This window comes from Chlamydotis macqueenii, chromosome 4 (assembly GCF_036417535.1).
Source record: "Chlamydotis macqueenii isolate bChlMac1 chromosome 4, bChlMac1.mat, whole genome shotgun sequence".
Lineage (NCBI taxonomy): Eukaryota > Metazoa > Chordata > Aves > Otidiformes > Otididae > Chlamydotis > Chlamydotis macqueenii.
In genome coordinates, this window is record NC_141559.1 from 30,486,834 (window position 1) to 30,498,853 (window position 12,020).

The window sequence follows — 12,020 nt, forward strand, 5'->3', positions numbered from 1 at the left end:
AGCACACAACTTATCAGTGTATCAGTTGCACTTCTGTGGAATGAAGGGTCTGGGGAAGGAGAAGGTTGAAGAAAAATGAGCCTAGTAAACTACCTGTAGATGAAAGGGTCGAGCGTGTACAAACACTTACATAGACACAAACTGACTATTTAGAAAGAAAAATAAAAAAGGTTGGAGTGTTTGCCGCATGCTTTCCCCCCCGGCCCCCGCAGCAGCCCTGGCCATGCTGGGAAGAGGTCCTTGGCACTGCCGTATTGGCAAAGGGAAGGCATTCACTGGGCAACTACTGCTGGCTGTGCAGGACAAGGCGTGCAGACTGGGCTGCACTGGTGGGTCCTCAGGTTAAAAGAAATTTGGAGAGGGAGGGAAAGTTATAGGCAACAAGCAAGGCACCAGCTGCAACATCTCAGTGTCTTGGGGCCGGCTGCTCCAGGCAAGGCACAGCAAGGAAAGGGAAGAGCAGCATGAGGTGTTCCCACATTGGGATGTCTGAGGTTTGGAAGCGCCTTTGTAGGGGATTATGTGTTTAATAGGCAACCAAATGCGTTCTGTTATTACTTACAACTAGGAATGAGTGTGCCATATGCTGAATGTGTCCTAACAGCCACCAAAGGAAGACAAGCAGTTGTGGTATAAAACTCAGTGCTGTATTTATCCAGCAAGCTTTTCCTCTCATCCTGTAGAGTAAGCGCTCGCTGCCGAACTGCCAGAGCCTGCGGGACAATAGGGAAATGTAATGACTTGTCATCAATAAGGCTTGGTTATTGTGGGAAGGGCTTGGCAGGGTTTCTGCGGGCTGTGGAGCAGAATGAGCTCCACGCTGATCACACATGCAGCATCCTCTGCCCCGCAGGGTCCCCAGTCTCCTGGATGGCATGCTCACAAGAATGTTTTTTGGGGAAGAGAGAGGATAGCTGTGACGTTGAGCACTGGCCTTTTTTCTAAGGCTGATTTTTGCACTTTGAAGGGGAAGCCACGCTAGCCTGCTGTAAAAAAAAAGTGTAACAATACCATAACTATAAAGAAATCCAGCTGCTTTATTCTCATCTGTTTATTCACATATGGCTTTGAGGTATGTGAGCTGTGTGTGGCAGAGTGGCAGGGGCTGAGCAGCTGGACGCGCAGAAACGGCTGCCTCCCACACCAGGGGCGAGTGAGTGATTTCAGGCTGTAGCAGGGTGGCATCCCCCCAGCTCGCCTCATGCTGCGCAGTAACTGTCCTCCCAAAAAAAAAGGCACAATAGGCATCTGATCTTCTCTCACTTATTTAATGAGTATTTTTCCCTCTAATGAAGAAAAGTAACAGCTTAGACTGAACCCCATTGCTTGCTTATGCCCTGTTAATGAGGAAGCCCTTTCCAAATGCAGGTTGTGTCTGTCCTGATGGCGCTGACGATGGAGTGATGCCTTACGCAGCTTCCTCTCTCCTAGGAAGAGCGTGAGGGTGTTAAGTCCCAGCTCACAGAGGTGGTGAGAGGCAATAAGGAGGGTGATTGGAGTCACCTCAGCATGGGGCAGGCAACACACAGCTCAGATTTCAGCTCAGGTGGGCATAGAGGCGCCAACCAGTGGGATAAGCACTGCTCTAAATAAAAAGCCGTATGGCTAGAGCCAGCCTGAAGGTCTGAAGGGCTGTGCCAATCATGGCTCCAAATTAGTTCTGAATTAATTAGCTGAGCGACATGGGAGAAGCATGGGCTGCTCAACATCCTCCAGTTGGAGCATGTAGAGGGGCTGCAGTGACCAAGGGTGGTTACCAAAAGTGGGATATTGAAGCTAGACACCCAGATCTGGTGGGTGGGATGGTGCAGCATCACGCTGCAATGTTTTTCCCCACAGAATTGTGGCTCCCAGGTGCTGCACAGGCAGGAGTGGTTGTTGGGCCCCTCATGCCCTGCGTGCCTGAGAGGTGGCGTCTGCAATTAGCTCACATAGTGCTGCAAGTTGTCTTCTGGCCCTTCCAGGGAGGTAATTTGGGCATAATGAAGATCTATAGTAATCAGGTAATTACTATCGATTGCTCTTTAGACATCTCAATGAGGTAATTAGGGGCCACTGGAAAGAAGCTGGAACTGATTCATTGGCATAATCTTAATCTAAAAGGTTTCCTGATCTTGTTTCTTTTCCTCTAATGGCTGATAACAAATATCATTTTAGCTTCAGTATATGCCAGGTGCTGGGCTCGCCAGGGACAGGGGCTTTTGTTGTATGCTGACTAGATCCTGAATGTGATCAAGAGTAGCTTGTTTAGCTGCTGTTCAGCTTAGCTAAAACACAGGCTCCTTTAGTTGGCGTGGGGTAGCATCCTGGTTTTGTGTACCTGCGTACTCCTTGAGTCTGGTCACTCTGTGTGTGACTGGCTTTGGCCACATGAGGCTAGTCGGTTGGTTGGCTTTTGTAATTAAATATAACTGCATTTGGCCATGTTGGGTGCTAATGGGGCTCATGTAGGTGCCTTTGCACTTGCTTCTTCCATGTGAACTACAATTAGGCTGTTTGCAGGCAATGTAAAGGCATATGTTTATTTTTAGCTCCAGAAAATGGCCAGACTCCTGGCTCACTAGCTTTTAATTATAAGATCAGTATTTCAGTAACCCTGAACCTGTGTATTCATATGTACAAAATGCTCCATCACAGTGTCTTGCTCTTGTTTTGATACCATCCTGCTTGACAGTCAGTTTCAGGAGCATTGGAGAAGTTTGTGAGGAGGCTGCAAGCTGAAGAACCAGCAGTATGCACAGGTCCCATATCAGCAGGACCTATGCAAATAAGAGCTTCCAAAAGCAAAATAGTAAAGCTACCATTAGATGTCCAGTTTGGTGGGCGATGGAGAAGACTGATACATTTCAGTATTCAAACAGTGCCTGTATGCAGTGTCTTTATGTACAATGTAATTGCATGCAAATAAGCTTTCTGCTTATAGGACATGTCAGATAACGCTGTGTCTCCCAAAGGAGACATGCTGGGCTGCTGCTGTATGATGGGGGTGAGGGAGTTACACTCAGATCACTAGTGCAACTCCAGTTCACAGGGAAACACAATTCTCTGGATTGTGCCTGTGCACTTTTTTTCTATATTATACAAGTTACAGCATCTACAGCACTTGATCTTGAGGAATCAGAAGACCACTGTGCTGTCTTGATAAAACCTGACCACGTTCTTCTTGTTATCACTTTATGCAGGAGGTCCTCCAGCTGGAGCGGCAGATGGGCGGGCAGCTTTTGGAGGAACCTAAAGCTTTGCATTTTAAGGGAAGCACCCACAACCTCCGCCTGTCCATTCATGACATTGCCCACTCTCTCTGGAAGAGCAAACTGCTGGCTAAATACCAGGTGAGCAGTACAAGCCATTCACATGAGATCCTAGCAGTGAAAGATCCTAGCCTCCTAGAATGAGGCTTCAAAAAATACAGTGGCACAGAGAGGTGTTTAAGAAACACCCCGTGTCAGGCTGCAGTGCCGTGGACATTTTTTCCCCTGGACCATTTGCAGTGACAGTAGAATGGAGCCCACAGTCTCTGGTCATATAGCATCCATGCCGTGGTCTCGCATCCCTCCCTTACTATATTTTTTTTTGCTTTTCTTTTGCAGGAGATTCCCTTTTACCACATCTGGAGTGGATGCCAGAGGAACCTGCACTGCACCTTCACACTGGAAAGGTTCAGCCTGAATACCCTGGAGCTGGTGTGCAAACTCTGCGTGCGGCAGGTCGAAGGAGAAGGGCAGATCTTTCAGCTCAACTGCTCTGTCTCAGAGGTAAATTACATCAGTTCATTTCTCTGTCCAACTGCAGGAACATAGGAGGGCTAAGGAGGTATATCCTTTCCCATTGCTACCTGTTTCCTCCTGACTGGTGAGATGGACATGAGGGATGGATTAAGTTGTTGCTTTGTATCCTGCTGCATTTTCCCTTAGTTTCTCTCATCTGGAAGGGAGCATCCTCCCTTCAAGGGAGAGAGGAGGGCAGCTATGGTCTCCCTACTAGTGCTGCCTTTCTGTGTCTATGTGGAGGAGCTCTTTGCCTACCACTGCCTAACGCATCTCGCAAAGCACTGCATGGTCCCATTGCCTGGCAGTCCACATGACCATCGTGCCCGAGATTTCCCTGGAGAGGGTGGAGGGAAAATAGGAAAATGTCATTGCCATATGATTGCATGAGCCACTCCACTCAGATCCCACATAATAGCTACTGTGCAAGAGGGAATATCAGATGGTCTAGTTGCAATAGACTTTTCTCCTCAGATTTTGCTATTTTGCTATATTGCTGCAAATCCTGACTATTATCTTGGACAGTTTTTATTTTGATGGCTGGTGTTTTCCAGTAGAAAAATGATTATAAGTTTTGCAACATCTTTGCTGATGCTACATAGCATCTGGAGAATTTTCACTCCTTGGGGCAATCAAGCTTAGGGTTGACACCAAGCAACATGTTCAGGTGTGACATGACATTGACTTCAGTGAATGTACTGGTGGCTCTTGTGCCTGGTACCCTTAGCAGTTACGAAGAGCAGACTCTTGGGCAGCCATCACTGCTGGCTGACTTGGGGAAGGACTGGGAGACCACAGACAAAAATTACTTATGCTGTAGGGCCTGAGCGTGTGCGCCGTTACCCATAACATCTGCTTGGTTATTGGGTGTAACGTTACATATTCAACTGGGGACTACACAGCATTAAAGACAGATGGTAAAACAAGTATCCTAAACAATTATTGTAATAAGTGCTGCATTGAGATAATCTCTAATTTAACTTCGCAGAGAAGAGAAAGAACTGAGAGTAACTTTAATGAAATGCAAGTATACACTATAATCATCTTCAGCTGCTCGTGTGTAATAGGGCCTGCTAATGGATTCAGAGGGAATAGCATAGTGTTCTTGTCTTGTGCTGCGATCCCATCCGTCAGGGATGAATAGAGTGAGGGAATAATACCACTGCTATCAACTACAGTAAAATTGCTCCTGCTGGTTGACATATAGTGATGTTCCTGAGTCCATGTGAGGGGCAGGAGGACCTTGGCCTGCTAAGGGCTGGCATACAGGGTCGTGTCAACTTTGTAGCTAGAAAAAAAAACCTAAAACTCAGCTGGTTTGATGACAAAAGTTACCTGGAGGTGTAATAACAGCAGCCTGGAAACCGCTGGGTATGCCTCTAGGAGCATAACAAGAAGGGGTGGTTATCATAAAGACACCAGACCAGGCATCAGGAAACCTTAGGTGTGGTTCCTCACCCTTTCTTCTGGTGACTAACTAGGTCGTGTAAGGGTGTGTTTTGATCCCTGCTTTCAGATGGTGTCTGGCTTGGTTTACTACTGGTGATTTCAAATTGCTGCTGGTGATTTCACACTATTCCCTTCTGGTGGGAGTGGCAGGCAGCTAGTGGTTAGGCGTTGCAGGACTGTGCTGGCACCTTTCTTCATTGCTGGATCTGCCTCTCTGTCTCTGTCACCCTGTGGTAAAAAGACAGTAACACAGTTTCCCGCATCCTCTCTATGGACTTTCTTTTTTGTCCCCTGTGACAAACCTCTGCAAATTAAACTGTCTTATTCTGGCTTTATACAATGCTTTCCACTGGGACTTAAAAAATACAAATGCAATGAGTGCCAAAACATGCAAATGTATGAGGCAAGAGGAAGAGTGAGATAAAGGTCTATCACCATTTGTTTTTGAAGCCCCTTTTTTATCTTGTGCTGTTGGTACTTATCTGAAAGAGCCCCAAGGCACCGCTATGGATACCTGGGCTGCCTCTGCAGCCATTCTGATGTACCTGGGGCAGCAGGCCACCTCAAGAGCTGGGGCAGCACTGCCTCAAGGTATCGCTTGCATCCCTTGGCCCAGAATAAAAAGGGAAGGTTGTTAATCTGCGATGCCACCAGTCACCACCCTACAGCCGCTTCTGACCTGCCAGCTCGGGTGAGCCTGCAGGCAGCAGCGGTGGTGTACGAGTGGTTTTGCCAGCTCCTGGGCAGCCACCAGTGCCAGGCAGTTAGAGGACAGTAGCTCGTTGCCTGAAGCGGTGGGGTCTGGGATGCAGGACCTTGGCATCCAAGTGGGGCTGCCACATTCAGCCCTGCTTTGGTCATTAACTGAGGACATTACAATGTGGCATAAACCTTCCTTGGTTAGAAATTTCACCGATTGCCTACAATGCCATTTCTAAAAAAAAAAAAAAATAAATGCAAAAATGGCATATTTATAGAGTGGAAGTGAATTAATTGGTGTGAATGAAAGAGTGGAGGAAAAAGAGGTTTAATTCTGTTCATTGCTCACAGATACTGGCTCTTCCCTTTCCACCTCTGTGTACATTTTTTAGGGGGAAACCAAAGACTGTGTGACTGTGAGCATCTCCAACAAGCTTCCTGGGTGGGGGATTTGTGATGGCAGCTTAAGCCAGGCGTGACCTGGTTTTGAGACATTTTCAGGTTTTACAGGGCCTTCCCAACAGCCATCTTGACACAAAGCAACAAGACAGCTCACAGAGGAGAAAACAAATTGGCATTGAACGATGAGTTTTGCATGGGTATTTCTGGCTGCCTGGGGCTGTGACTGGGGCAGAGGTGGAGATGAAGCAGCTCCCTTGTTTCTGCCAGCCCAGCCTCAGATCTGTCTTGCTGCAAAGGAGAGCAATTGAGAAGATGAGTGGGAGGCATGAAAGGAGACCCAGCCCTGCTTGCCACGTTTTCTATCGTGTGCTTTGGTAGCTGGAGGTGACAAGTGCCGTGTGTGGAAGGAGCATCCCTGCTGCACGGTCATGTGGCCAGTTGGCTTCAATGGGGTTTGGCAAGGCTTTCAGCTGCCCTGCAGGATCTTGTCATTCCTAAGCAAACCCAGCCACCAACTACTCTTACCCTACCAACTACTGAAGCCCTCTTTCTACCTACCTTTGAGTACTAAATCCTTCTAGGCCAAGGAAGAGAGAAAATCGTTGCCTGGAAGAGCCAGCGACTTGCTATTCCCAGCAGGGCTACATTACAACTGTGTTATAAGGAGCCTCCCAGCTGGGAGGACCACATCAGAGAGCACCAACCCCATACCCGCAGCAGACAGGCTGGCTTTGGAGGTGACTTTCCCCTTGAAACACTGCTGCCACCGCCTTTGAGTGCAGTGCTGGTCTTGGGGAGGAGGGTGATGGCCACCTCCCATAGCACACACGCTCCATCTATCTCCACCACAGAGTTAAAGCTGCATGAAGATAAGGGATCAGCTTGTGCCTGGGGTGGTATTAATGTCTCTCCGTGGTCTGCCCAGCATCAGAGGCTTCAGAGAGCACGGGTGCTGCCAAAGGGGTGTCAGTGGCTTGAGCCCAGTGCTGGGATGGGGGACCTGGGGGGCTGCCAACCGAGCCAGGAAAGCGCTGTTCTGCCCTAGTAGTAGCAATTTGCTCTGAAATGTGTCAAAGTGCCTGATCTTTCTTTTTTCCCAGTAAGTGATTAATTAAGCTGGGCTCAATTTTTTTTCCAGCCAGAGTAATCTTTACCCTAAAAAAAAAAAAAAAAAAAGAAAAGGAAAAAAAAAATCTGCTGTCTACCCAAAAGTCAGTTATAAATATTTCTCTTTTCAGCTGACTAACGTAAACACTTGATTAGTAGAGGGCTGCTCCCCTCTAATGCAAGTAAAAGTACCAAGTCTCAGAGGAAACACTTCTACAATCATCTCAGCACTCAGTAAAAAAAAATGCTGTATTTTTTTTTCTTTCTTTCCAATCTCAGGAACCTACTGGCATTGATTATCCTCCCATGGACTCAGCAGACACCATCACCACCATAGTAGGGCCCAGTGCTTTCAGCATCCCCCTCCCGATAAGGCAGAAGCTGTGCAGCAGCCTGGACGCGCCCCAGACCAGGGGCCACGACTGGCGGATGCTGGCCCACAAACTGAAACTGGACAGGTGAGCGGGGTTGTCTGCGTGTGGTCGGGCAAAACCCCTCGGGAGGGATGTGCAAACGGGTCCTGGTGAAGAGGAGTGATAGCAGATGTGTCGACAACTGGTCAGACTGACTGCACGGGAGATGAGCACCTTGACAGCACCAGTGATGGGGATGGTCTGAAATCATACAAATCCAGGTAGCCTTCATGCAACTCAAAAAATTACTTTTCTTTTGGCTTCTTGCAGGTACCTAAATTATTTTGCTACAAAATCAAGTCCCACCGGGGTGATCCTGGATCTCTGGGAAGCCCAGAATTTCCCTGACGGAAACCTAAGCGTGCTGGCGGCGGTTCTTGAAGAAATGGGAAGACACGAAACTGTTGTTTCTTTGGCAGCAGAAGGAAATTACTGATGCAGCCTTGGTGCGAACAGGAAGGACAGATGCAGGGAGCGGTAATGCCCTGTTATTACAAATGAGAATTGAAATGAAAACCCAGACCAATGAGTTACACAAGAGACATTTCAGAGAAGAAAGCAAGGAAACAAACAAAAAAGAAACCAGCCCTGACCTTCACACTTGCTCTCCTTGTACATTATCACAGGATCTAAAAGAAATCATGCAAAGTTGTACCTTGAAAATATAAATCAACCTAATGTTCCTCTCGGCTTGGCTGTACACTGCTTGGTACAGGATTTTACAGTTTCCTAGGAAACGCTTTTTATTGCTATCCAGATATATGGATAAACTTTCTTAACAATCCCAGTTTCTATGGATGTTGTTTACATCAAATTCTGGACAGGGGTAAGGAGACTGTCCATGGCTTTCTGTATTTTTTGTTTAAAGCCATTCTAGACAAGGCTATGGACAGTTGGTTGTGGCTCTTTCAGCTTATTGGTTTCTGGTGAACTCAGATTTTGGCTACAATTCTGCACATCGATTGTCTCACAATGATCCTCCTGTCATTGTTCTGTTTCCTAGACCTACTTGTAAGGAAAAAAAAAAGAAAAAAAAAAACAAGAAAATCAGAGTTTAAGAGGCATGCATCTGGAAAGCAGGTACTCTGGGTGCTAAGCAGGAACACACATAACGTCCCCTTCCTTCCCCGAGGCAGACCCGCTGAGCCTGCGTGGAAATAGCTGTAGGGCAGTGGGGAACATGAGATCGGCATTAATTTTCAGTTCACAATGTAACAACACCCTTTCCACCATGTTGTTATACAGGAAGGGCCGGATATACAATTCAGAGTGTTTAGGGGGCAAAAAAAAGAAACTCAGAAAAAAATAAAAAAGAGAAGTTGCTATGATAATTATTTACTAATTAGTATCTAGTGCAAGGATTATAATTATAATGATTATTATTGCCATTATTACTTTATTTCTAATTTTGTCAGCAGCAGGATGAATCATTCCCGTTTTTTATGGAACCAGTTGTCCCCTTCCTGAAACTTTTCTAAGACACATCCCTCTATATGCTGTCTGTCCTTCCCTTCTGCAGCTACCGTACTTGTCCTCAGCTACCCACAGGGGTTGCTCACTTCGTGTTAGCGTTTCTGTGCTTCGTGCTCAATGCAAAGCTGGTATGAATTGGTGACACTCCGCTGAAGTCACTCATCTACACCCGCAAAGAATCCAACCCAGCACCCCTCTCTGGGATGTTTTGCACCAGCTTGGTGCTTCCAGGTTGCTCCAAGAAGCAGTCCTGTCCTGAGGTGGCTGTGAACCAGTGACAGCCTCCCAGTCCAAATACATGTAGCCCACTGGCTCAGGAGCGTAGTAGGGGCAAGCATGTGGAGACACTGATGTTGACCATCTGATATGGGCCTCCTTATGTCTTGCTTTGCTTTAGAATCATAGGGTTGGGGTTGGAAGGGACCTTTAAAGGTCATCTAGTCCAACTCCCCTGGAAGGAGCAGAGACATCTCCTACCAGATCAGGTTGCTCAGAGCCCCGTCCAACCTGGTCTTGAATGTTTCCAGGGATGGGGACATTCACTGGTGCTCAGGCTTTGAAGCAGTCTGAGAGCCAGCAGCCCCCATTAGCTTCCCGCAGAGGCGCAGGTACTCACTCTTACTGAAACCCACCTCGTCCCATAATGTTTGCGGTGGTCAGGACTACAGGGAGTCCTCTGTTGAGACATTTTTGGGTGAGATGCACTTGGCAGATCTCCGCAGATATTCCCAGGCTTGCTGCAGCCAGGGAAGCCTCTGCTGCGTGGGGTAGCGTAGGGTGGTGGAGAAGTGAAGCCGAAACCCCGTGTACTGCAGCTTGCTGCCTTCGCCACCGCCTGGGCAGGGCAGTGCAGGCCCACGGGCTGTGACCAGGGAGACGTTTGTCCCTCTCGGCCACGTCCCTCTTGGCTGCTGCAAACAGGTGCAGTGGGAACTCGGCAAAAGGAGCGACCGCTTGCTTTTTCAGTTGTCACTGCAAACCTGTTTCATTTTCTGCTCCGTGAAAAGACTGGCTCTTTGGTACATGCCAGTGCATAGGATCACAGCAGCTTTACTGCCAGGCTTGTTAGTCTTTTACTTACAGTGCAAAGAAGGCTTTGTTCCCCAGTCCATCTGCTCCAGGTTTCCAGCAAGGCCCTGGTTATTGCACACACACATGCCCCTCCCCACTTCCATATTCCCACTCCATGCGCTCTCCAAGACTGGCATTGGCTTGTTTTCTTTTGTGGTTTTGGTTTTGTTTTCCTCCAAGGCTTTCCGGATTGCACCTTTAAAGGTAACTTTGAAAATGTCATTGGTCAAAATGAAAGGAAAATTTCATCTGACCTTTTTCCCACTTGACATTTCCATAGGCTTGGGACTTCTTGTTTTTAATTTCTCAGTTCCCTGACACCAGCGGGGTTTTGACTGACAGCTGGGCAGCGATTGCAAATCTCTTGCTTCCTCGTAAGCGGTAACCCAGCAGTTTGCAAACCAACATTTCAGTCAAAACAGGAGACCTGAGGACATACATTTTAACTTTCAACATCTGTCTGCATTTTGCCCATGCAAGCCCCACCTTCTCTGAATGTGGAGATGCCAAGGGCATCCTTCCCACAGACAACCAGCTGCTTTTTCACCTTGGACATCTGATGCAGCCCATTGCAAAGCTAATGGGAGTCTTACTTGCAACTTCAGGAGGCTTCAGCTGGGGCTTCCAGCTCTATCCTTTCCCTACATTTTTTACTCACCTTGGAGCTCTAAAATGGCTCTTAAAAGATAAGTGTCTGTTTTTCTCCCTCCTGTGCTGTCTTCAGGTGTAACCAGTTGTATTTACTTCATATTTCTTCACCCTTCCCGTGCATCCTTCCTGCATTGACTCCTCTTCCAAGGTGGATGTGTGTGCTGAACTGTCCTTTGGCCCCTTCTACTCTTTGGCTCAGTCTTTGCTAGTGATGCCCAGACTTGCTGGTACTCCTGGCTCCGGGCTTTGGTCGGTGGGCAGCGCATGCACCCTTCTCACAGGGGCCTTGCCAGGAAGTGTCTCGTCGACTGTATCACTACAACTTGATGTTCCTTTTGCCATATCTCTGACCTACCCCCTGATTCCTCCTTCAAAAAATCCAGATGAGCAACTTTCTTAAAATATTCTGGGGCATTTTCCTTCTACAGCATCACTGTAAAGGGGATGTACTGAGAAGAACAGGCACACTCTGATTAAGACGGAGGTGAATGAGGGGGTCAAAACATCACTGCTGGCTAGGGCAGCAGCATCACCAGTGCTAGGAGTTGGAGCTGCTCTTCTTCCATCTCAATTTTCATCAGCTTTGGCAGGGTCCCAGTGTGGTGCTGTGTGAGCTGTCCCAGCCCAGGCAGGGCAGGGAGAAGGTGACAGGGATGAGGACGTTTCCTCCTCAGAGCCAGACCTCATCCCAGCAGCTCCGTGCTCATGCTTTGCTACCACTGCTCATGGCAGCTCCCGCCTCATCTGACACTCCCCCTGCACTAATTTTGCTCAGTTTTTTTTTCTTTTTTTTTCTGGCCATACCCCACTGGCAGGGCATGCTACTGGGGAGAGGGCTCTGTGGCGGGCCGGTGATGCGCACCCCTCAGCATCCCCGTCCTGCTGTCCCAAGGAGGAAGGTTGGGAAGCAAGGGCAACCAGATCTGCTCAGGATATTATTTTTAGTGGGAGAAAAACCAGCAGCAATCCCTCTGCCTGGATTGCGTGG

The 12,020-nt window shown here is 47.9% G+C and overlaps 1 protein-coding gene across 2 annotated transcripts in view; it reads left to right on the forward strand.

Annotated features, from left to right (window-relative positions):
* UNC5C (unc-5 netrin receptor C) overlaps window positions 1-8,520 on the forward strand; it is a 258,738-nt gene extending 250,218 nt beyond the window's left edge. For both annotated transcript variants that reach the window (XM_086746145.1, XM_086746146.1), the window contains 4 exons: window positions 3,183-3,332; window positions 3,591-3,755; window positions 7,704-7,882; window positions 8,108-8,520. In XM_086746145.1, coding sequence (XP_086602271.1) covers window positions 3,183-3,332; window positions 3,591-3,755; window positions 7,704-7,882; window positions 8,108-8,273 — 660 coding nt within the window. In that variant the 3' untranslated portion in view covers window positions 8,274-8,520. The remainder of the gene's footprint in view (window positions 1-3,182; window positions 3,333-3,590; window positions 3,756-7,703; window positions 7,883-8,107) is intronic.
* The last annotated feature ends 3,500 nt before the right edge of the window (window positions 8,521-12,020 follow it).